The following is a 26,894-nucleotide window of genomic DNA, read 5'->3' on the forward strand; positions in this document are numbered from 1 at the left end:
TGCTATAACAGCCTCCACTCTTCTGGGAAGGCTTTCCACTAGATGTTGGAACATTGCTGTGGGGACTTGCTTCCATTCAGCCACAAGAGCATTAGTGAGGTCAGGCACTGATGTTGAGCGATTAGGCCTGACTCGCAGTCGGTGTTCCAATTCATCCCAAAGGTGTTTGATGGGGTTGAGGTCAGGCATCTGGTGCAGGCCAGTCAAGTTCTTCCACACCGATCTCAACAAACCATTTCTGTATGGACCTCACTTTGTGCACAGGGGCATTGTCATGCTGAAACAAGAAAGGGGCTTCCCTAAATTGTTGCCACACAGTTGGAAGCACATACTCGTCTAGAATGTAATTGTATGCTGTAACGTTAAGATTTTCCTTCACTGGAACTAAGGGGCCTAGCCCGAAACATGAAAAACAGCCCCAGACCATTATTCCTCCTCCACCAAACTTTACAGTTGGCACTATGCATTGGGGCAGGTAGCGTTCTCCTGGCATCTGCCAAACCCAGATTCGTCTGTCGGATTGCCAGATGTTGAAGCGTTATTCATCACTCCAGAGTCCAATGGAGGCTACTTTTACACCACTCCAGCTGACGCTTGGCATTGCTCATGGTGATCTTAGGCTTGTGTGTGGCTGCTTGACCATGGAAACCCATTTCATGAAGCTCTCGACGAACAGTTATTGTAATGATGTTACTTCCAGAGGCAGTTTGGAACTCGGTAGTGAGTATTGCAACTGAGGACAGATGATTTTTATGAGCTACGCGCTTCAGCGGTCCCGTTCTGTGAGCTTGTGTGGCCTACTACTTTGCGCCTGAGCCGTTGTTGCTTCTAGACGTTTCCACTTTACAATAACAGCACTTGACTAGGGCAGCTCTGGCAGGGCAGAAATTTGACGAACTGACTTGTTGGAAAGGTGGCATCCTATGACGGTGCCACGTTGAAAGTCACTGAGCTCTCCAGTAAGACCATTCTAATGCCATGTCTATGGCGGTGTGATAGATTTTATACACTTGTCAGAAACGGGTGTGGCTGAAATAGCCAAAACCACTAATTTGAAGGGGTGTCTACATACTTCTGTATATACAGTATAGTGTATTTTTTTATTTAACCTTTATTTAAATAAAGGCAAGTCAGTTAAGAATAAATTAGGAACAGTGGGTTAACTGCCTTGTTCAGGGGCAGAGCGACAGATTTTTACCTTGTCAGCTCGGGGATTTGATCTTGCAACCTTTCAGTTACTAGTCCAATGCTCTAACCACTAGGCTACCTGCCGCCCCATGTGTATATGTTGAAGAGGTTGGGGCTCAAGCTGCACCACTGTCTTACCCCACGGCCCTGTGGAAAGAAATGGGTGTGTTTTTTGCCAATTCTAACCACACACCTGTTTGTGTACTTTCATATTGTTGTATGTTTTTCCCCCAACACCGCTCTCCATCCATTTGTATAGCAGGCCCTCATGCCAAATAGAAATCAACAAAGCATGAGAAGACTTTGCCTTTGTTTTGTTTTGTTTGTTAGTACATTGGGGTGTGTAGATGTATACATGGTCTGTCGTATGGTAATTTGGTAAAAAGCCATTGAACATTTGCTCAGTACATTGTTTTTTTTGGATGGACAGGTTTCTCAATATCTTTCTTAGGTTTATGCATTCTTCAACAAACCATCTGCCATTTGTTTCTCTCTCTCTCCTGTCTCTCTCTCTAACCCCCCCTCCTCTCTCCCTATTCCTGATAGAATGAGACAAGGCTTGGTCTACATAATGACATCACCTCAGTAATTTACTCTTAGGGGAAACTCAGCAACATTGTGTTAAACATGGTTTACAATGCAGCACAGTAGATGAGCAACTCTGCATTGAACATCACATAGGGAAGAAGATATGGACATTACACACAGTCCATGTGTCTCAGCACATTAGTAGGAACATACCGTATGTGTTCACATATTACGCAAGTCAGTTCCTACAACTAACAGTCCCTTGCATTTACTCAGTACACGTAACCAGTGATAACCAATACCTTCTGTTAGATGGGTGCAATAATGTATGTGTATTTCTGGTATTGTGAAGTCTCTATCTCTCTTTCTCTCGCGCCTCTCCTCTGTCTCTCCCTCCCTCTTGCTCCTTCTCTCTCTCCCACCCTTCTCTCACTACCCCCCCCCCCCCTCTTCCCCCATCTCCTAAACCCTTCCCTCTTGCTCCTTCTCTCTCTCCCACCCTTCTCTCACTACCCCCCACCCCTCTTCCCCCATCTCCTAAACCCTTCCTGCTCTCTCTCCGTCTCCCTATCTCTCTCATATTAACAAACAGGTGGGAGCTAACGAGTGCTTCGGGCTGCATCCGTTAGATCATCACTGCAGGTGCTATTCATAGAACCACTCCTCCTTTTCTTCATGACTGTCTTAAAGTCCTCTTTTCCTCCCCCATACTCCTCCGAGAGAGACTCTAGACCATCTAGTGTGAGTGGGCTACTAACTCTTTCTTGACAGCCAGAAAGAGATGGATTTGAATGAGGTGTGTGTGTCTGTGTGTGTGTGTGTGTGTGTGTGAGTGCATACAGGCGGACTTGATACACAACCTTACGCAACCAATGCCTATTCTGGAAACTGGAAACATGGACAGGTGTCCACCTCTTATCTATACAGAACCAACATCCTACTGCCGTTTCTGTTGACTGTGGTTTGTGTGTTTCTATGCTGCAGCTATGTAGCATAAATACGACAATGCTGGTTGGAGGGACAAATGGCACCCTATTCCCTATACAGAAGAGTGTGCTACCTTCGACCAGGGCCCATAGGGAATGTCTCAGATGAGTTCTCTATGGGGCGATCTGAATACAAAACGCTTGTCAGTTTTCTCATCAGCCATTCATTTAGTAAACTAATGAATGTAGTTTACAAGAAAAGATGCCAAATCATTTGACAGTTGTCGGGTACGACAGTTGAACTAAACTCATGAGGTATTTCATTAAAAAGTTAGACTCTTCAAGAATCAATGGGAATATTATGAATGAAAAAGAAAACAAAAATGGATGTACCAATTGCTGATTGCCCCTGTATTTCCATATAGTATGACCTTCCAATTGCCACTTCCTTCCTCTTCCACTGAAGCCCGGAGCAAAATCAGTTACAGTACATCAAAACGACTCTTTATGCGCTTCAGTCTTTGAAGTGAAGGAGCCAGTTAGCCTTGAGAGCAGACACTTTGTGCCCCTTTGTGCCCCTACAGCACATCTACCATGTTACACACTGCTGGACCAGGAGAGAAGAGAAAGAACGAGAGAGAGTGTGTCTGTGCGTCCGTGCATGTGCATGTGCATTTCAGTGTGTCTATGTGTGTGAGTGTGTGTGTGCGTGTCTTTTCACACCAGGATTATTCTGCCTGGAAGGAGGAGAGGTTAGAAGAGATAGAGATGGAGCAGCTTAGCTTCCATTTTCCATTCTGAAGTTCTCATCCCAGTCAAAAGGATGGGAAGGGGGAGATCCTGTGTAATCCCTTGTTTATTAACGGGACTGATAAGAAATGTTTGCACGTTCTAGGATAGAGAAAGATGGAAATGGTTGGAAAATACGAAAAAATGCCCAGAGAAAGAGAGAGACAGAGAAAGAGAGAGACAGAGAATGAGAGAGAGCGAGAGAGAGAGAGAGAGAGAGAGAGAAAGCAAGCCAGAGAGAGCGAGAGAGAAAGACAGAATAAGAGATGAAGAGAAGAGAGGCGTAAAAAAGGAGAATGTCAGCCCGTTTGTTTTAGAGAATAGAGTGTAATGAGATGCTAATGTAACAACAGAAGACTGGATGCCCTCTGGGGTGCTGTACAGTAGCAAGGCGTTTACTCTCTCACTCCCTTCCACCGACGGACGAGAGGAGGAGAGAAGAAGGAGAGGAGGGATGGAGAAAGAGAGGAGAGGGGACCCTGGAGGAGTGTTGGAGAGAGGGATGAGAGGAGGAGAGAAGAAGGAGAGGAGGGATGGAGAAAGAGAGGAGAGGGGACCCTGGAGGAGTGTTGGAGAGAGGGATGAGAGGAGGAGAGAAGAAGGAGAGGAGGGATGGAGAAAGAGAGGAGAGGGGACCCTGGAGGAGTGTTGGAGAGAGGGATGAGTGTTTTGGAGGAGTGTAAAAATAGCTGGATGGCTTGGTTGTAAGAGTGGAGGAGTATGTTTGAAGAAAGGAGGGCTAAAGGAGGTGAAAGGAGGCTCAGGTCAAAAGTAGTGCGCTATAAAGGGAATAGGGTGCCATTTGGGACACAAACTGAGTGTGTCGGGTAGAGAATGGTATAATGTGTGTAGGAGGCGAATGCCCCAGAGATGTACTACTGTTTTCTCCGACTACAGTGGTACAAACACACATTAAACTCCAGCTCTCACGACACCCCATTGGGGTATGCTGGCCCTGCGTCCCAAATGCCGCCATATTTCCTACATAGTGCACTACTTTTGACCAGAGCACTGTGGGCCCTATAGGGAATAGGGTGCCATTCGGGAACGTAGCCTGCATGTCTAGTGACTGAGCTCAAATTCGGACTCAACCGCTAATACGCTGCAAACTGCATTTTTGTTTACTGCTGTTTCTCCGACAGTCTGCGTCTGTACAAAAACACATTATGAAGTCCACTCTCCAACTCTCCGGACACCCTGGGATATAGCTACATCGATCCCAACCATTAACCCTATGTGGTACCATGACTAACTGCTAGCCCTACAATGTCTCTGATTTGAACAAAAACACATTATGAAGTCCACTCTCCAACTCTCCGGACACCCTGAGATATAGCTACATCGATCCCAACCATTAACCCTATGTGGTACCATGACTAACTGCTAGCCCTACATACAATGTCTCTGATTTGAACAAAAACACATTATGAAGTCCACTCTCCAACTCTCCGGACACCCTGGGATATAGCTACATCGATCCCAACCATTAACCCTATGTGGTACCATGACTAACTGCTAGCCCTACAATGTCTCTGATTTGAACAAAAACACATTATGAAGTCCACTCTCCAACTCTCCGGACACCCTGGGATATAGCTACATCGATCCCAACCATTAACCCTATGTGGTACCATGACTAACTGCTAGCCCTACAATGTCTCTGATTTGAACAAAAACACATTATGAAGTCCACTCTCCAACTCTCCGGACACCCTGGGATATAGCTACATCGATCCCAACCATTAACCCTATGTGGTACCATGACTAACTGCTAGCCCTACAATGTCTCTGACTTGAACAAAAACACATTATGAAGTCCACTCTCCAACTCTCCGGACACCCTGGGATATAGCTACATCGATCCCAACCATTAACCCTATGTGGTACCATGACTAACTGCTAGCCCTACAATGTCTCTGACTTGAACAAAAACACATTATGAAGTCCACTCTCCAACTCTCCGGACACCCTGGGATATAGCTACATCGATCCCAACCATTAACCCTATGTGGTACCATGACTAACTGCTAGCCCTACAATGTCTCTGACTTGAACAAAAACACATTATGAAGTCCACTCTCCAACTCTCCGGACACCCTGGGATATAGCTACATCGATCCCAACCATTAACCCTATGTGGTACCATGACTAACTGCTAGCCCTACAATGTCTCTGATTTGAACAAAAACACATTATGAAGTCCACTCTCCAACTCTCCGGACACCCTGGGATATATCTACATCGATCCCAACCATTAACCCTATGTGGTACCATGACTAACTGCTAGCCCTACAATGTCTCTGATTTGAACAAAAACACATTCAACTGTCATAACAGAGGTTTGACGGACATCACGCCGCTTGCTTAGCGAGTACCGTGTTCTCCTGATTTGGCTCACACCAAGGCTCGAACCCAGGACCTCTGCTTTGCTTGCACACGTGACGGCACTCCCGGAGCGTCTTACCAGTCAGCGCCACCGAAAATGTACAATTTGTTACAGCAAGTGAGGATATTTTAGGTTGCGGAGTACATTTCACACATCCCCATGTGCTACACATGAGATATACAGTGGCTAGTTACATCTGATACCTAAACTGAATTCTACACTGTAAAGAGGTTAACCATGCTTACTGTCTAACTCGATAGCCCTACAGTTTCTCTCACTGCAGTTGAACAAAAACACATTTGTCCACTCCAACTGTCATAACACCCCACGGGATATATACAGTTGTCTTGTGGCTAAACTCAAAACAACCTCTTACCCTAAACTGTAGCTACTAATGTTAGCCCTGATATTAAAACCCCATGAAATATATAGTCCACTGTATAGCTAATACTAAAATCAACTTAGAACCCTATGATAATGCTAAAACTCTATAAACTTGCTACGCTAGCTCTGCCCACAGGCTCCGCGTGCACAGCTGGTGCACGGTCTCAGTAACGTGTTAGATATACTGTAAAGCTAATGGCAAAAATCCCCCTCTTACCTCATGATAATGCTAGAACTGCTAACTCTGCTAACCCACTACGCTAGCCCTTGTTGCAGGCTCTATGGGCAGTGGGCACAGCATTAGCAATAGCGTAGAGTGCTAGCGGCTGAGCGGGCTAATTGCATTTCCTTGTGTTAATTAGGCCGTTTAATTAGGAAATGCATGTGAGGGTTTATAGAATACAGAGGGACCTGAGAATGAGAGGGGGTAGAGGAGGGAGGAGAGGCGAGGAGAAGAAGAAGGGAGAGGAGAGGGGGGATAAGAGGAGGGAGGGGAACGGAGGATGGAGGGGGGGATGAGAGGAGAGGAAAGGAGGGAGAGGAGGAGAGGAGGAAGAGGGGGGATGTGAGGAGAGGAGGGAGAGGGGGATCAGAGGAGAGGAGAGGAAAGGAGAAGAGAAGAAGGGAAAGGAGAGGGGGGATGAGAGGAGCAGAGGGAGAGGAGGGAGAGGAGAGGAGCGGAGGAGAGGAGAGGAGGGAGAGGAGGAGAGGAGAGGAGAGGAGAGGAGAGGAGAGGAGAGGAGAGGAGAGGAGAGGAGAGGAGAGGAGAGGAGAGGAGAGGAGAAGAAGGGAGTGGAGAGGGGGGATGAGAGGAGCAGAGGGAGAGGAGGGAGAGGAGCAGAGGAGAGGAGAGGAGGAAGTACAGACAGAGCAATGAACAAAGAGGTCTCTGCACTGAAGCCATGTTCCAATATATAGGATTGGATTTATTGTGTGTTGAAAGGGGACAAGAGAAAGGGTGATTGAAATATTGGAATGTATCCTTTTTCTTTCACCATATCATACAAATGATTGGTCACTATGCTGCCCACTCACCTCCACTAACAGGAAGCAGGGTACGATGTAGGTGCTGGTCTTCTGTAGGTCTCTGTCCCCTATATTCCTCATTGTTCCTTCTTCCCAGTTCCTCTTCTGTTAGCTGGACTGATGCACCTGTAGAATCATAACCTTTAGCAACAGCACCAGAAAAGTATTGCTGTGCCAAATTGCTCCAGTTCAGTCCATTACGGAACCATTTTGAGTTATTTAAAAAAAATGTTTTTATCACACACACACACAAGCACACGCACACGGACACACACACACACACACACACGAAATATGGTTCCATTTGGGACGCAGGGACAGTCAGTCAGATACAGTTTTCAGATACAGTCAGTCAGACACAGTCAGTCAGATACAGTTTTCAGACACAGTCAGTCAGATACAGTTTTCAGACACAGTCAGTCAGTCAGACACAATCAGTCAGATACAGTTTTCAGACACAGTCAGTCAGACACAGTCAGTCAGTCATACAGTTTTCAGACACAGCCAGTCAGTCAGACACAGTCAGTCAAACACAGTCAGATACAGTTTTCAGACAGTCAGTCAGACACAGTCAGTCAGATACAGTTTTCAGACACAGTCAGTCAGATACAGTTTTCAGACACAGTCAGTCAGTCAGACACAGTCAGTCAGATACAGTTTTCAGACACAGTCAGTCAGACACAGTCAGTCAGTCATACAGTTTTCAGACACAGCCAGTCAGTCAGACACAGTCAGTCAAACACAGTCAGATGCAGTTTTCAGACACAGTCAGTCAGATACGGTCAGTCAGACACAGTCAGTCAGACACAGTCAGTCAGATACAGTCAGTCAGACACAGTCAGTCAGACACAGTCAGTCAGATACAGTCAGTCAGACACAGCCAGTCAGATACGGTCAGTCAGACACAGTCAGTCAGACACAGTCAGTCAGATACAGTTTTCAGACACAGTCAGTCAGATACAGTTTTCAGACACAGTCAGTCAGACACAGTCAGTCAGTCATACAGTTTTCAGACACAGCCAGTCAGTCAGACACAGTCAGTCAAACACAGTCAGATGCAGTTTTCAGACACAGTCAGTCAGATACGGTCAGTCAGACACAGTCAGTCAGACACAGTCAGTCAGATACAGTCAGTCAGACACAGTCAGTCAGACACAGTCAGTCAGATACAGTCAGTCAGACACAGCCAGTCAGATACGGTCAGTCAGACACAGTCAGTCAGACACAGTCAGTCAGATACAGTTTTCAGACACAGTCAGTCAAACACAGCATGGAAATAGGATATACATAAGAGCGACAGGGAGAGAAGGTTAAAAAAAGATGATTGAAAGAGGGAAGAGAAAACATTGAACAACAACAATCCCAAATTGAAGTCAACTCAGGGATTCCCCCCACAGGACAGCAAAAGATAAGAGAACATATATTAAAGAAAGGCATTTGGCAAAGAAAGTGGCATAAGATAAGAAGGCTTCCTTCCACCTACCCACAAGCAGATACCCGCATGGGGAAAGAACTGTAGGCTCCAAGGACTATGGATACTGTTCCATCAAAGTCAACAGTACATTTCTCACCACGTAGCAGCAAAAAAAGCCTGTCTGAGTTGATTTGCAGTTGAAGTGTTTGATTCACACAGTCAATATTATTCTGGGTAGTGCATAAACCCCAAGTATGAATTCCGATACAGAGCGAGAATAATGCATTTCTTTACTTGAAAAGCAGTCCCAAGGTTTGATTGACAGCCCTTAGTCCCTTCTGTATACTCTTCTTAGAAAGCCTCCTTCGGGTCACCCTTTCCTCGCTTATGTCCCAAGTGGCACCCTATTCCCTACATAGTGCACTACTTAGGGAACGGGGTGCCATTGGGGACGCAGCCCTGATCTCATGCCTTTCTGAACAGAATCCTGAATTGAGATACACTACCGTTCAAAAAATGTGGGGTCACTTAGAAATTAAAATAACATCAAATTGATCTGAAATACAGTGTAGACATGGTTAATGTTGTAAATGACTACTGTAGCTGGAAACAACAGATTTTAATGGAATATCTACATAGGCGTACAGAGGCCCATTATCAGCAACTATCACACTTGTGTTCCAATGGCACGTTGTGTTAGCTAATCCAAGTTGATCATTTTAAAAAGCTAATTGATCATTAGAAAACCCTTTTGCAATTATGTTAGCACAGCTGAAAACTATTGTTCTCATTAAAGAAGCAATAAAACTGGCCTTCTTTAGACTAGATGAGTATCTGGAGCATCAGCATTTGTGGGTTCGATTACAGGCTCAAAATGGCAAGAAACAATGAACGTTCTTCTGAAACTCGTCAGTCTATTCTTATTCTGAGAAATTAAGGCTATTCCATGCAAGAAATTGCCAAGATACTGAAGATCTCGTACAACGCTGTGTACTACTCCCTTCACAGAACAGCGCACTACCGCTAACCAGAATAGAAAGAGGAGTGGGAGGCCCCGGTGCACAGCTGAGCAAGAGGACAAGTACATTAGAGTGTCTAGTTTGAGAAACAGACGCCTCACAAGTCCTCAACTGTCAGCTTCATTAAATAGTACCCACAAAACACCAGTCTCAATGTCAGTGAAGAGGCGACTCCGGGATGCTGGCCTTCTAGGCAGAGTTCCTCTGTCCAGTCTCTGTGTCCTTTTGCCCATCTTAATATTTTATTTTTATTGGCCAATCTGAGATATGGCTTTTTCTTTGCAACTCTGCCTAGGACAGCATCCCGGAGTCGCCTCTTCACTGTTGACATTGAGTCTGGTGTTTTGCGGGTACTATTTAATGAAGATGCCAGTTGAGGACTTGTGAGGCATCGATTTCTCATACTAGACACTCTAATGTACTTGTCCTCTTGCTCAGTTGTGCACCGGGGCCTCACACTCCTCTTTCTATTCTGGTTAGAGCCAGTTTGCGCTGTTCTGTGAAGGGAGTAGTATACAGCGTTGTACGAGATCTTCAGTTTCTTGGCAATTTCTCGCATTGAATAGCCTTCATTTCTCAGAACAAGAAGAGACTGATGAGTCTCAGAAGAAAGTTCTTTGTTTCTGGCCATTTTGAGCCTGTAATCGAACCCACAAATGCGGATGCTCCAGATACTCTCCTTCTCTCTCCTCACCCCACTCAGCCTATCTCTCCTTCTCTCTCCTCACCCCACTCAGCCCATCTCTCCTTCTCTCTCTTCACCCCACTCAGTCCTTCTCTCCTTCTCTCTCTTCACCCCACTCTGTCCATCTCTCCTTCTCTCTCTTCACCCCACTCAGTCCATCTCTCTTTCTCTCTCTTCATCCCACTCAGTTCATCTCTCTCTCTCTCTTCACCCCACTCAGTCCATCTCTCCTTCTCTCTCTTCAACCCACTCAGTCCATCTCTCCTTCACTCTCTTCACCCCACTCAGTCCATCTCTCGTTCTCTCTCTTCGCCCGACTCGGTCCACCTCTCCTTCTCTCTCTTCACCCCACTCAGTCCACCTCTCCTTCTCTCTCTTCACCCCACTCAGTCCATCTCTCCTTCGCTCTCTTCACCCCACTCCGTCCATCTCTCTTTCTCTCTCTTCACCCAGCTCAGTCATCCCTCCTTTTTTCTCTTCATCTCTCTCTGTCTCGCTCTCTCTCTCAATACATAATCTCTCTGTGTCTCTGTCATCATCTGTGTTCCATCTCATACCACTGCAGTATTGTCATGACACCCCAAAACCCTGCCTCACACACTACCACACACCTCCTCTCTCACTACCTACCAACAGCTACACACAATCCCACATACAGCGACACACAGTCCCACACAATTACACACACTCACCCACACACACGACTGATACGCTACTCTTTCTCCCTGACAATCCAGCAGATGTGTGTGTGCGTGTGTGTGCGTGTGTGTGCGTGTGTGTGTGTGTGTGTGTGGCGCAAGGGGAGTAAGACATTAATACAGCTCTGCATGTAGCACTACAGGTTCATCAATGTGGGTCAGGAAAGACGGAGACTGAGATATCTCTGCTACTGCACTCATCATCCTATCTATGGCTTTCTCTCTCTCTCTCACACACACACACACACACACACACACACACACACACACACACACACACACACACACACACACAGACACACACACACACACACACACACACTATAACAGCGTCTACAGTATAATGTGTGTGGCAAAAACACACTTCTAATAATACTGTCTTTTATCAAAGAAAAATAATGCCATGAATAAAATCTGGTCTTACCACAGATTCTGTGCAGAGAAGTAGTGGTGATGAAGTGTTGCTAGACAGTAGCCACAGCCTCTGCCTTTGACAGAGAAGAAGTGGAGTATTTTACAACTCGCTGAAGGCTCCCATCCTGCTGTCTTCTGTCTGTGTTTGTTTTATCTGCTCCGAGTCTTCAGTCAAAGTAGACCGCCTGCACTTTCACTGCTGCTTTCTCTAGTAAGCCAACGCTACAGAGACAGAATGAAAGAGAGAGAGAGAGAGAGAGAGAGATAGTGTGTTTGTCTGCTAGAGTGTGTGTTAATGTGTGTGTGTGTATAGATTCACAGTAAAGCACAAGCAACACAGTCTATCTATATGCACTGGGCAACATGCAGTCGCTACGCTACTTTGCTAATCTTCCATGGACGGACAAAGCTAATTAATGAATCCGTACGGCTTGAGGGGTTCAATAGAGAGAGAAAGAACTAGAGAGGCTGGGAGAGAGAGAGAGTGGAGGATGCGAGGAGTGAGAGATATAATTAGAGTAAGCGAAGGCAAGAGAGTGGAGAAGAGAGAGGAGATGAGAGAGAGTGAGGGAGAGTGAGAGTGAAAGAGTCGGAAGACGAAGGAATGAGAGCATGAGACCGCGGGAGAAGAGAGAACGCAGGCAGCGGAGTAGAGAGGGAGAGGGAGAGAATGAGTGAGAGAGAGAGAGGGAGAGGGAGAGGGAGAGAATGAGTGTGAGAGAGGGAGAGAATGAGTGAGAGAGAGAGAGGGAGAGGGAGAGGGAGAGAATGAGTGTGAGAGAGAGAGAGGGAGAGGGAGAGGGAGAGAATGAGTGTGAGAGAGAGAGAGAGAGAGAGAGAGAGAGAGAGAGAGAGAGAGAGAGAGAGAGAGATAGTGTGTGTATGTGTGTCAGCGGTATAGGAATAACAGCTGAATGATAGGCTAGTCTACACTCTTAGAGAAAAGGGTTCTTCAGCTGTCCACATAGGAGAACCCTTTTTGGTTCTAGGTACAACTCTTTTGGGTTCCATGTAGAGCCCAACGTGGAAAGGGTTCTACATAGAACCCAAAGGGGTTCTTCTTGGAACCAAAAGTGTTTTTACCAGGAACCAAAAGGGGTTTTACAAAGGGTTCACCAATGAGGACAGCCGAAGAACCCTTTAAGGTTGTAGATGGTTTGTAGTTGTTTTCTATGATTGTAGGGGCAGGCAGCATACCTTTAGAAAGCTAAGCCCATGGCTGCGAGTGTGTGTTTGTGTGTGTGTGTGTGTGTGTGTGTGTGTGTGTGTGTGTGTGTGTATAAACGCGCGGGCTCAGGTGAGTGCCTCAGAATGACGGGATTAATGATGCGTCACCAAGTGGAAAAGTGGGGCATTTCAGACACACACACACACGCGCGCGCACACACGCACAAACACACACACCTGTGCACCAGGCCCTATATGGGTCATGGGCCTTCAAGTGCCAGGCACCAGCAGCCTCAGGCGGTGTGTGTGTGTGTGTGTGTGTGTGTGTGTGTGTGTGTGTTTCCCCACAAGAATAGTAAACTAACAAAAATATCCCCAACTGGGGATATTTTGTTGGTCCCCACGAGGTCAAATGCTGTTTCTAGGTGGTTTAGGGTTAAGGTTAGAATTAGTGTTAGGGTTAGAACTAGGTTAGGGTTAGGAGCTAGGGTTAGGTTTAGGGTTAAGTTTTTTTTTGTTAAGATTACAGTGAGAACATGGGTTATTGTGAATAGGATTTTGAACAGGACTGAATTGTGTGTCCCCACAAGGTTACCTGTACAAGACTGTGTATGTGTGTGTGTGTGTGTGTGTGTGTGTGTGTGTGTGTGTGTGTGTGTGTGTGTGTGTGTGTGTGTGTGTGTGTGTGTGTGTGTGCATGACTCCCCAAGGCAGTATGTACTGTACGTGGGCTGTGTATTCATGCATGTTGGGGGCTGCTGCTCCAGCCTGGATGTGGTATGACTTGCATCATGCTGCTGGATGTGCCTGTTACTCCACAAACAGTTCTGTACATACTGTACTAGTTTACCATAATGAACAACTATTGAATATTCCACATAGCTACAGACCAGGGGTATGAAAAGCAAGGCATTCAGGTCTGTGGTGGGGCTGGTTATCATTTCTCCCTGGTAGTTAATTGATTGGTAATGTCACTGATTGGTCCAAAGAGTCACTCACCCGGTGTCCCCCGGGTCTGAATCAGTCCCTGATTGGAGGGGAAGGATGACAACTTGAGGCCTGCATTTCAATAAGCCTGTTGGAGAGGGTGGATAGGATATATCATGTAAACACGCCTTCAATACAATATGTCCAGTGCATAGACCTGGCAAAGGGAGAGAGTTAGTTTCCTTGTGACTGACTGTTAAAAGCATCAAGATTTTTTTGTGTGTGTAGTTCCCATGGAAACACAGCATCCCATTCCCATGATAAGGAGTGACATTCATTGAGGCACGCACACATGTACACACGTACACCCACACGCAGTATGGGGGAGAGGGACATTGGCTGGGACTGTACTGCATCAACCCCAGACGATTTTAATGAGGTCTAAAGGAAGAGGTTTCAACAATACACCACCTGGCCAAGAGAGTAACAGTAGTTATTCATATCTTTACTGCAGTCTCTAACGGGCCACTCTCAAAGGACAAATAACATTAAATACTTTCTCACTACTTTGCAGATATGCGTTTTTCAATCATGTGATGTAAGATATTATTATGCATCATTTTTTACCTGTCTGAGAGCCATTATGATAATGTGTGAGCTCAAGCACAGATGCCAAGTCATGCATATTAACATAGTTTTAATAAGAGTCAAAGTCATGCATATGAATGTAGTTTTAATAAGAGTCAAAGTCATGCATATGAATGTAGTTTTAATACGAGTCAAAGTCATGCATATGAATGTAGTTTTAATAAGAGTCAAAGTCATGCATATGAATGTAGTTTTAATAAGAGTCAAAGGCATGCATATGAATGTAGTTTTAATACGAGTCAAAGGAGTAAAAGTGGAATACAAGGGCAAATCAGGGACAGTAGCAACCTCAATAGACAGGTACACTGTAGAGACGAAAGTAGAGCATGAGACAACGACTAACATACACTCTCTTGCTTTGTGCACGCACACGTGGGGGCATGTATGCAGGCACACATGCAATGCGCGTACGTGCGCACACACATTGTTGGAAGGGACATGACTAATACAGTGTTTGGCTCTCAATGTGAAGAACTCCTACGGTTTCCTTTTTATTCAAGAATCAAAACTAGGGCGATTCAGGGTACGTGTTATTGTGCCCATGTGTGTGTTTGTGAGAGTCCATTTGATGGATTACAGTCAAGGATATTATGTTTAAATAGCTTGGGAGTTAGTTTGGACATAATTATTCAGATCGGAATATGGAGCAATGAAATATATATAAGTAATCTGTAATTTACGGGAACGAGAATATTGCCCACATCTCCAGACGTTAAAATAGTAATGCCACTGTTGCTCTGGGTGCATTTAGCCTATATTCCAATATCACGCTTGTAGAATGAGAACATAGGAGGATACCGGGATGGATCAGGCTACTACTGCTCCCTTCTAGATGCTATTACTCTTTGTTTTGTCGATAACTTTTGTGATGTTCACATTGCCCATTCTCCATTTCACGTCACATAATAAACTATTGTCAGTTGTGTTACCTGTTGCTCCCTGGTTTCAATGTCTATGGTTGCTCCTGTGGAATGGAAAGTCCACTTCTCACTACCTACAGTTGGTACATACGAACAACACGCAACTATCCCTGTGCTGCTCTCTGAAAAGAGGGTTGGCCACCCAGCACAGCACAACACGGAACATGAGTCAGGTAACTGTAACAGAACGTTGCTTCTGAGCTCCCGTGCATTTTGGACACGCACCGACTCGGGTTGGGAGGCAGGGAGTGACAAACATATTTCTCTGAAAGGGATTTTGCTGTACTCCCATGTCTATTTTAAAAACCTAATAGACGTTTTAAGTTTTACGTTTTCGTGTGTCTGCTGCACTGATGTGACGTTTGGCGTTTCACAAGCGGATAAAACGCTCAGGTGTTTGTTTTTCATAGGTGGATTTCCTGCCTTTTTTAAAAAACAATTCCTAAGTAGAGGAGCGACAGGAGGCTTTCCCCTGCGGTATATTTCTTTATTGCAAAACTCTTGTTAAACCACGTCAGTGTTTTTCTTGCTTTCGTTTTTAAATATTTAATTTCTAACCACCGACAACGCCGAGTGGCCACGTTGGAACAAACAGGTAAGTGTCTGCAATAATATTATTAGGCAACACCTTTCGATTTCAAAGTTACTTTGCTTTTGTTTTCTACTGAATTTGACAGTTTTCCTGACTGCAGAAAGTTAGTAAACGTCCTTGGGTTGACACCTTTTGAACTCGTGCCAACTCGTGCTACAAATGTGATCCGTGTGCGCGCGCAACGACAGGCCTGGCTGCAAGCGGATGATTTGCAACGTGCATGACCTCTGTAAACCATTAAGCCACAGATTCACCGAATAATTATAGAATCATAGTTACATTTGGTCCCATCTTATTTGTTGATATATTCATTCATCAGCTTAGAAATGAACTTGACAGTGAGTGTGGATAGTCACAAAGAGGCCTCATAGGGAAGAAAAAACACATTTGGAAGGAAAGGTTATATAATGTTGCCAAAATGATGTCGAGCTTTTCCATATCAATTCGAGTTATTTCACAGATCTCCCACATTTCTAGAGGGTACATTCAGAAATCATGATACACTTGAATGGAGTATTTAAATACAGAGAATGTAATATACCTCAAAGGGACGGGTAAATGTAGCTCATTATAACCTAGTTAATGAATGCGTTCTGGGATGACGGAACAAATTGGGCCAGCTTTCTATCGCGGAGACTAATAGAGCATGGTGATAGTGCCTAGCTGCTGTTGCACCACCTACACACACCACCAATATTGTACACACAACAACATAGCCGACATGCTAAACTATTACCCATCCAACAGAATCCCTTGGCTCACACTGATTATGTGTCCTGCGTAAATGCAAGGGACCGTTAGATGTAGGAACTGACTTGCGTAATATGTGAACACATACGGTATGTTCCTACTAATGTGCTGAGACACATGGACTGTGTGTAATGTCCATATCTTCTTGCCTATGTGATGTTCAATGCACAGAGTTGCTCATTCACTCTGCTGCATTGTAAACTGCTGAGGTGACATCATTATGTAGACCAAGCCTGGTCTCATTCTGAGAGAAGAAGCCAGGGGCTTTAACCTGAGTCATCTAAAACCAACAGCACATAGATCTGCTTAGCTAGCAAACAGAGACATATGCATGTGGGGGGAGGGACCCCAGGTTACAGGGGAGACTCCCAACAGGTCTCGAGGGACGTACTCTTTAAAGTCTTCCTTCGCTGAACCCCCTAGGCCCTAACTGTGTGTGTGCTAGCCCGAGGGTGTCGTGAACATAATTGAACCTTTGACTCATTTTGTTTCTAGGAAGTAGTATGGTGTTCAGTTCACTCTTTAAGTCCCTATAACCAGGGGCATATTCATTACTGCACATTGTAGCTTTCTGTTTTGCAACAGAAAATCGAAAAACAAATGTTTCTTAATGGACAAATTCAGGTAGTTACTCCCTGTTTCATCCGTTTTTCTTCCGTTTGGTATCTAGTGAACCTGCCTGGTCTCAGAGCATTTTGTATTATTTTGGATGTAAATTTGAAATACTTCACTTATTCAGATGTTTCGTATGGTGTATATGTTTAATGTCATCATCTATAAGTCTTTGCTAGGTAAAGCCCCGCCATTTTTCAGCTCACTGGTCAGCATAGCAACAGTAGTACGCGCTCCAGCAGGTATATTTCACTGGTCATCCCCAAAGCCAACACTTACTTTGGCCGCCTTTCCTTCCAGTTTTCTGCTGCCAATGACTCACTGAAGCTGGAGTCTTATATCTCCCTCTCCAACTTTAAGCATCAGCTGTCAGAGCAGCTTACCGATCACTGTACCTGTACATAGCCAATCTGTAAATGGCACACCCAACTACCTCATCCCCATATTGTTACTTATCCTCTTGCTCTTTTGCACCCCAGTATCTATACTTGCACATCATCATCTGCACATCTATCACTCCAGTGTTAATGCTAAATTGTAATTATTGCACTTCCATGGCCTATTTATTGCCTACCTCCCTACTCTTCTACATTTGCACACACTGTACATTGATTTTTCTATTGTGTTATTGATTGTACGTTTGTTGATGTGTAACTCTGTGATGTTTTTGTTGCACTGCTTTGCTTTCTTGGCCAGTTGGCCAGTTTGCAGTTGTAAATTAACTTGTTCTCAACTGGCCTACCGGGTTAAATAAAGGTGAAATGAAATACAAATAAATAAAATATGTTACGAATTTGCTAAACATATGTTAATAATTCCAATTTGTTGTGGCTAATGTTAGCTACCTGGCTAACGTTAGATAGGCTAGGGGTTAGGGTTTAAGGCTAAACAGTAGTAAGTAGGTAAAAAGTTTCTAAAATGCTAAAGTTGTCCGTGATGAGATTCAAACACTCACCGTTTGGGTTGCTAGACGTTCACGTTATAGACCCTCTCTTAATTTTTACCTTGAGTAACCATCTGTCTTATGTAGCCATACCAAACGTAACATATCATACTAATTTGAGGTGTCTCAGATTTACATTTACTATGTTGCGTCTAGTCTATGAGACCAGGCTGAGTGAACCTAAACCAGACAGGGTTCAGAGACATCGAACTGGTCGTTCTGCTTTAAACCATCTGTGTTCGCCTTTGACTGAAGTCTTTCTCTCTGATGCCTGTGTGTGTGGTTGGTTTGTGTAAAATGTAACGCAGTGCACTATTAGATTAAGTAAGTTATTTACATATTTGTTTTATATATTATTAGGCACACCACCACGTTCATGAAATTGGTTCGCTCCTACAACTACTGAGTCACGTGGCCATGGCTCGTTATATACGCAGGCAGACGGTCATCGAGGCATTCAGTTACTTTCCGAATTGAACGTTAAAATGGGCAAAACAAGTCACTTAAGCGACTGAGTGTGGTATGATTGCTGGTGCCAGTGCACCAGTTCCAGCCTCCTGGGATTTTCACACATAGCAGTGTCTAGGGTTTACAGAGAATGGTGTGAAAAAAACATTCATTCAACGGCAGTCCTGTGGGCGAAAACAGGTCATTGATGAGAGGTCGAATGAGAATGGTAAGAATCGTGTAAGCTAACAGACGGGCCACAAACGGGCAAATAACGGAGCAGAACGGCATCTCGGAACTCGTCAGTGCTTGTCACGGATTTGACTATTGCAGCAGATGACACACACCGGGTTCCACTCCTATTAGCTAAAAACAAGACAAAGTGGCTCCAGTGGGCACACGATCATCAACAATGGACAACTGAGTTGAAAAACAATTCCTGATCTGACGAATCCTGGTTTCTGATGCGTCATGCTGATGGCAGTCAGGATTTGGCATAAGCAGCATGAGTCCATGGCCCCACCCTGACTGGTGTCAGAGGTACAGGTGGTAGCGGTAGTGTAATGGTGTGGGGAAGGTGTTCCTGGCACACGTTAGGTCCTTTGATACCAATTAAGTAACATTTCCATGCCTGGAAGAATAATCTGTTCTGGAGTGGGTCCGACACGGTACTAGATGTGTGTACCTAATAAACTGTCCACTGAGTGTGTGTGTGTGTGGGTGTGCATGCAAATTCAACATCTAAAGTGTTGGTCCCATGTTTCATAAGCTGAAATAAAAGTTTCAGAAATGTTCAATACGCACAAAAATATTATTTCTCACATTTTGTGCAAATTTTTTTCTCCATCCCTGTTAATGAGCATTTCTCCTTTGCCAAGATAATCCATCCACCTGACAGGTGTGGCATATGAAGAAGCTGATTAAACAGCATGATCATTACACCTTGTGCTGGGGGACAATAAAAGGCCACTAAATTGTGCAGTTGTCACACAACACAATGCCACAGATGTCCCAAGTTTTGAGGAAGTGTACAATTGTCCTGCTGACTGCAGGAAAGTCCCTCAGAGCTGTTGTCAGAATTTTCTGTTAATTTCTCTACCATAAACTGCCTCCAACGTTGTTTTAGAGAATTTGGCAGTACGTCCAACCAGCCTCACAACCGCAGACCACGTGTATGGCGTCGTGTATGTACCACGTGAATGGCACCTTGTGCTGGGGTCTGGTGTTCTGAGGCTGGTTGGACGTACTGCCAAATTCTCTAAAACAACGGAGGCAGTTTATGGTAGATAATTTTCTGTTAATTTATCTGACAACAGCTCTGGGGGACTTTCCTGCAGTCAGCATGACAATTGTACACTTCCTCAAAACTTGGGACATCTGTGGCATTGTCTGGGAGGAGATCCCTCAGGAGACCATCCGCCACCTCATCAGGAGCATGCCCAGGCGTTGTAGGGAGGTCATACAGGCACGTGGAGGCCACACACACTAATGAGCCTCATTTTGACTTGTTTTAAGGACATTACATCAAAGTTGGATCAGCCTGTAGTGTGGTTTTCCACTTTAATTTTGAGTGTGACTCCAAATCCAGACCTCCATGGGTTGATAAATTTGATTTCCCATTGATAATTTGTGTGATTGTTGTCAGCACATTCAACTATGTAAAGAAAAAAGTATTTAATAAGAATATTTCATTCATTCAGATCTAGGATGTGTTATTTTAGTGTTCCCTTTATTTTTTTGAGCAGTGTAGATACTGTATGTATACTGTGTGTGTGTGTGTGTATATATATATATATATGTGTATATGTATATGTATATGTGTATATGTATATGTATATGTGTGTGTGTGTGTGAAATATATTGGTGTGTGTGAGATTGTTGGGGGAGAGAGGAGGGGTGCAAAAGAAAGATGAAACTGTGAAGTAAGCGTAACCACATCAGTTGGATTTTTCTCTGCTATCCTGCTGAAGAGAGCGAGTGTCACGCTGGCAAGACCGAGGGAGATAAAAACAGAGAGATAAATCATGGTGAAGGGAGAGATGGAGTGATGAGATCTCTCTCTTCCCTGGGTGATGGATGACTAGTCTGCTGGAGGGAAATTCCTCAATGCCTCACACACTGCCCTGCAGTGACTACGCTACCCCTCTTTCTCTCCGTTTCTCTCTAATACAATGTTCCCCTCTTTAAATGTCTTTCTCTCTTTCTGTTTCTATATATGCCTCTTTCTCTACCTCTTTGTTTCTATTTTACTGTCTCTTTCTCTCTTTCAATTCCTCTATCGTTGTCTGTTTCTTCCGATTCCTCTATCGTTGTCTGTTTCTTCCAATTCCTCTATCGTTGTCTGTTTCTCTCTTTCATTCCTTCTCGCCGGTTCAGTTCTGCTCACTTGCACAACATAACAGTTCCTGTACATGACACTGACTAATTATTACCATTAGAAGTACTGTAGCAGAGATCCCATGCTCTCTACACTATAGTACATAACTCCAGTGATCAGTCTCATCAGTCTGTGTGATGTCAGTCTTTTGTACCTGATCTTAGAGGCTCCCAAGGTGTTTGTGGTATGTGTAAGTGGGAATCTTTGTTTGTCAGTGTCTTGACTTTGTCCGGGAAGGTAGTGTGACCTGGAAAAGGTACAGTTTACATTTTGTGTGTCTCCACGGTCTAGAATCATCCGACAGTGATCCGAAAAAAAAGTTATCTTTCTCCTATCCCCACAGTACAAACCCCTCCTCCACGCCTGCTGGCAAGGCATCACTACAGACCACATAAAACACCAAGACAATTATGTGACACTTTAAATCATGTATTATTGATGTCGAGGTAATGGTCTGGGGGTGATAGTATAAACAAGGAAATAGGGCCTATTCTGACATGATAAAGTCAGCTGTTTAGCTCTTAGTAATTACCTAGCCCTTCATCATAGCGAGCAACCCATGAAACTGGTGTGTGTGGAAGTGGTAGGGCAAGTCCAAGATACCCGAATTACGCTGACTCAGGTTTTTCACTTTAAAATGTATGCCAAACAAAAACCAATGATTGCAAAGTTAGAGAAATCATACAGCTCTATTTACAAGGACTACTTTTAACAATTTCCACAGAAATAAATACAAAAACACATTGTCTTGAATAGTGCCAAATCAAATTTTGGTAACAGAAGTATGGTTTGTGTGGTACAAACTGTAATTCTGTTACCAAACTTTGCACATTTTATTGTGGAATTGCCCAGTAGTAGTAGTTTTACCTGAGACCCTAGTTAAGGAAGCTATTCCAGGCACCTAATTTATGACCGGGACGAGAGGCTATTTTAAGGTCGTCACAATGTTTATCTAACCTTAACTGTCTTTGCTATCTAACAATGATAGTAGCCGTTGAGACTGATTTTTACTGCAGTGTGTGTGTGTGTGTGTGTGTTTGAGAGAGCGACTGAGTAAGCACACTGCTCTAAGGTAGAGGAGCCTGGTTTGTGAATGAGGTTTTTGATCAATGGGCATTTCAGCTGCCCGCAGGTTGTCATGACGCCAAGAGGTTGCCATGGTGTGAAAGGGCTGACTTGTCCTATGGGTGTGGACTAACCTAAGCCTCCTTTTTGGCTTTGAGTCAGTTTCGTTGGTATGGTCTCTTGTCTACAATAGAATCATTCACTGCATTGTACAACATTAGCTGATAGTTTGCTCATCGTGATAATGACTCTTATTTTGGAGTCTCCTTTGAATACTATTTGCATGATCAGCTACTGTTTGTTAGATATGTGCTCCCGTGGCCGGGCACGCTTAATCTGTGCAAGCAGTGTGAAAGACCAATGCAACTGCCATGTTTGGATGTCTGGGGGTGCAACCTGACATCAGACATTGGTCTAATATATGGTATCTGTTTGCTTCAGGTTGCTTAGACCACACCCACCACCCCCGAGATGTTTGCTTAGGCCACACCCACCACCCTGAGGAGTTTGCTTAGGTCAGTTGGGTAGCCTACTTGACAGTTCATAACATGGTAACTCAGATTTAAACGGTTCCACTCAGACCAGATCAGGTGGGTGATTTGACATAAACTGAGGTCAAAGGTCACTCTTAGTTCCTCAGCACTGTGAGCTGGGTCACCAGTACACCAGGGTCAGGAGGTGACAGTGTGGGATACCATGGTATGTCTGCATACCAGAAACATCGCTTAGGCAACGTGTACTCCCCTTAGATTCCCAAGGCTTTGTCAACATGGCTAGACTCATAAAGACATGCTAGTGAATCACAACCTGCTGGTGAATCACAGCCCCAGATGGCCTTTGGCCTTTGAAGGGATACCGTGCTCTAAATCCCACTGTTTGCTTCATTTCCTTATATTAATCCAATCACCCATATTTTCTGATTAACAATCCCACAGAAGATGGGTGATGTAGTGTCTCTCATTTCCTCCTCCAATGGGTTGGAATGGGACCGTGTTTGTCCGGTTGGAATGGGACTGTGTTTGTCCGGTTGGAATGGGACTGTGTTTGTCCGGTTGGAATGGGACTGTGTTTGTCCGGTTGGAATGGGACTGTGTTTGTCCGGTTGGAATGGGACTGTGTTTGTCCGGTTGGAATGGGACTGTGTTTGTCCGGTTGGAATGGGACTGTGTTTGTCCGGTTGGAATGGGACTGTGTTTGTCCGGTTGGAATGGGACTGTGTTTGTCCGGTTGGAATGGGACTGTGTTTGTCCGGTTGGAATGGGACTGTGTGTGTCCGGTTGGAATGGGACTGTGTTTGTCCGGTTGGAATGGGACTGTGTTTGTCCTGTTGGAATGGGACTGTGTTTGTCCTGTTGGAATGGGACTGTGTTTGTCCTGTTGGAATGGGACTGTGTTTGTCCTGTTGGAATGGAACTGTGTTTGTCCTGTTGGAATGGGACTGTGTTTGTCCGGTTGGAATGGGACTGTGTTTGTCCGGTTGGAATGGGACTGTATTTCTCCTGTTGGAATGGAACTGTGTTTGTCCGGTTGGAATGGAACTGTGTTTGTCCGGTTGGAATGGGACTGTGTTTGTCCGGTTGGAATGGGACTGTGTTTGTCCGGTTGGAATGGGACTGTGTTTGTCCGGTTGGAATGGGACTGGGACTGGGACTATGTTTGTCCTGGGTGATAATGAGGAATGTTGACGTTAAACATTACAGCGGTTGTCTGTCTGCCTGCAGATGGAACACATCTATTCTAGGACTTTGTCTCTGTATCAGAAGTAGGGTAAGGAGTCACTGTGACCTGTCTGAAATGGGTCCTTCAGTTTAGATTTGCTTTCTCTGTTAACTTAGCTTAGACACGTTAGCTTAGCTGCTAGGCCCCAAGGCAAACACAGCTCCTGGTCTTCACCCAATAATAACAGTGGAGATGAACTGAGACCAGATTACACCAGTCCTGGATACCTTTCTCCAAACCTGTTTCAGAGTTACACAGATATGCATACATGCAGGCACACACACACACGCGCGCTATAATCCTTTACACACACACACACAGAGAGACAAAACAGGGGAAAGCACTGAAGCAAGCCATTACATGTCACACCTCTCAGAGCTGGGATGAGACTGCTGCTGCACCCAGACAATGTTAGGCGGAGGTGACTCAGTATTCTCATTACAGAACAGCCCAAAATAGTTAGATCAAAAGTAGGTCAAATGACAGAACCATACAATATCATGTCCTATTGTCTGTGTGAGCAGCTAGGTTTAGGTGTGTTAGGCTTGTTTGTATTAGGCTTGTTTGTATTTTGCGCCTGTGTGTGTGTGAGAATACACGTGGCCCTGTGTATATTCAACGAGCTGGTTTGACATGTCATTTTGTGCTTTAACTAATGGAGTCAGTGATGACAAAGGGGATAATAAGTAGGGATGTCAGTTCTCTGAAACATCTGAACGTCTCTGGCGACAATTGGAAATGGTGTGTGTGTGTGACATGTTTGTGCTGTGAGGCAGCCCGGGGTGTCTTGTCAGAACAGGTGTCTCAACCTGGGCCCCTGTTAGTCTCTTGATCTTATTCTCTCTCGCGCTCGATCGCTCTCTCTCTCTCTCCCTTGCTCACTCTGTTTCTCTCTGACACTTTCAATTAAATTCAAGAAACAAGGTTTATTGATATGGAAAGTGTAGCAACTTACAAAGTCAAACATTTTGCCAAAGCAAACGTGTAAGAACCTTTAAAATAAATAAATAATAATGTACCCAGCAGTTCTGTCTCTCCGACTCCTCCTCTATCTGACTCCTCCCCCTCTCCTGGTTATGTCAATCAACTGGTGCTTCACCTCGCGTGTGTGTGGTGGGATTTGTGTTACCTGTCAGGTTGTGTTTAAACAGTGGTTCTAGATACGAGACCTACATGCTGACCTTTCACCCCTCTCTCACCTCTATATATACACACACTCCCACATTTCCTGAAGATATAGAGCCTGACATATGAGTGCTTATGATTAACTCAAATAAGCCACACACACAATCACAGACATATCAGTGTTTCAACAGCATGTCGTGTCCTGCTCGGTCTCAGTAGAATGCTGTTGTCCTCTCATCTCTTGTTCTCTCTCTCATGGCTTAGTCTTAGACAGTCAGCATGGCTTACTCTCCAACTACATAGAACCCTCAGCTCTCTGCCTGATCAATGGCAAATGTTACACTTTTTTTTTGTCTGGTACTTTATCCTTTTTAACTCCCCCCAATTCACTGCATGCGTCCCAATGGCACCCTATTCCCTACGTAGTACACTACTTTTGACCCAGACCCATAGAGCTCTGGTCAAAAGTAGTGCACTATGTAGGCAATGGGTTGCCATTGGGACGCAGCCAGTGTAGCTCAGATAGTTCAGCTGGTAATTCCCCTGAGAGAAGTGTTCAGTAGGCCAGGCTTAGAGAGCTGCCTCCAGGGTTGAGGGATCAGGTAGGCAGTGAGCGAAGGGATGGTGTGTGTGTGTGTGTTGTACCTTAGTTTCCACTGCACCAGTGGAGGATATTGCAGAGAGCGCGGTGGAGGAGGAGAAGCCCGGCCCCTGGACAAACAGAGACATTATTGTGTGTGTGTGTGTGTGTGTGCGGTACTCAAAGGAGCACCTGACAGAGGGGGCATTGATGCACCCTGGGCTGAGACTCCTTATAGCCCAACACTGTGAAGAGGAGGAAACATCCCACACAAACCTACATGTTATTTGTCATGTACTGTATAATGACATTACTGTGCACGCCAAGCACCGTTGCAGATGATTATTTCAGTATTGCATCATTGTGTGTGTGTGTGTGTAAGAAGTCATTGAATCCACCAGACATTTGTTATGTGGAGTAACTTGATAAATGACTAAGAATAGTGATCTGTAGTTTTCTTTGGTGATCCCTGCCACACTCCCAGTCTGTTCACTGTTGACACTGGGCTGCTATTGCAGCATACACATACACACACACACTGCTCAATAGGAATGCAGTGTTTTCATTCCCCTGACCCAGCCTGTCACAAAGAAATTATAGTGGGCAGTGTGCTGTTGGATCTGGCCCAAGCAAACACCATAGATTCCTGTCATCACACACACAATATATATATATAAAGTGCCAGTCATAAGTTTGGACACACCTACTCCTTCAGGGGTTTTTCTTTATTTTTACTATTTTATACTTTGTGGAACAATAGTGAAGACATCAACTATGAAATAACACATGTAGTAACCAAAAAAGTGTTAAACAAATCAAAATATATTTTAGTTTCTTCAAATTAGCCACCCTTTGCCTTGATGACAACTTTGCACACTTGGCATTCTCTCAACCAGCTTCACCTGGAATGCTTTTCCAAACATCTTGAAGGAGTTCCCAAAATGCTGAGCACTCGTTGGCTGCTTTTTCTTCACTCTGCAGTCCATCTCATCCCAAACCATCTCAATTGGGTTGAGTTTGGGTGATTTGTGGAGGCCAGGTCATCTGATGCAGCACTCCATCACTCTCCTTCTTGGTCAAATTGCCCTTACACAGCCTGGAGGTGTGTTTTTGGGTCATAGTCTTGTTGAAAAACAAATGACAGTCCAACTAAGCGCAAACCAGGTGGGATGGTGTATCTCTGCAGAATGCTGTGGTAGCCATGCTGGTTAAGTGTGCCTTGAATTCTAAATAAATCACTGACAGTGTCACCAGCAAAGCACCATCACACCACTACCTCCATGCTTCACGTGCAGAGATCATCCGTTCACCTACTCTGCGTCTCACAAAGACACGGCGGTTGGAACCAAAAATCTCAAATTTGGACTCATCAGACCAAAGGACAGATTACCACCGGTCTAATGTCCATTGCCCGTGTTTCTTGGCACAAGCAGGTCTCTTCTTATTGGTGTCCTTTTAGTAGTGGTTTCTTTGCAGCAAATCAACCATGAAGGCCTGATTTACGCCGTCTCTTCTGAACATTTGATGTTGTGCTGTTTCTGTTACTTGAGCTCTGAAGCATTTAT

The 26,894-nt window shown here is 44.7% G+C and overlaps 2 protein-coding genes across 4 annotated transcripts in view; one reads left to right on the forward strand and one right to left on the reverse strand.

The window, feature by feature from the left end:
* The window catches only part of LOC118940354 (phospholipid phosphatase-related protein type 5-like), a 52,711-nt gene extending 40,605 nt beyond the window's left edge, over positions 1-12,106 (reverse strand). Inside the window, exons 1-2 of the mRNA XM_036949319.1 lie at positions 11,468-12,106; positions 7,237-7,353 (exon numbers count right to left, since the gene is read on the reverse strand). Coding sequence (XP_036805214.1) covers positions 7,237-7,308 — 72 coding nt within the window. The 5' untranslated portion in view covers positions 7,309-7,353; positions 11,468-12,106. The remainder of the gene's footprint in view (positions 1-7,236; positions 7,354-11,467) is intronic.
* A 3,058-nt stretch (positions 12,107-15,164) lies between these two features.
* LOC110487277 (paralemmin-1) overlaps positions 15,165-26,894 on the forward strand; it is a 30,242-nt gene continuing 18,512 nt past the window's right edge. For 2 of the 3 annotated variants that reach the window (XR_005036865.1, XM_036949321.1), the window contains exon 1: positions 15,302-15,714. The gene's annotated coding sequence lies outside the window, so the exon portion shown is untranslated. The other variant, XM_036949322.1, reaches the window with a different exon arrangement.

The sequence above is a fragment of the Oncorhynchus mykiss genome, chromosome 17 (genome assembly GCF_013265735.2).
Source record: "Oncorhynchus mykiss isolate Arlee chromosome 17, USDA_OmykA_1.1, whole genome shotgun sequence".
Classification (NCBI taxonomy): Eukaryota; Metazoa; Chordata; class Actinopteri; order Salmoniformes; family Salmonidae; genus Oncorhynchus; species Oncorhynchus mykiss.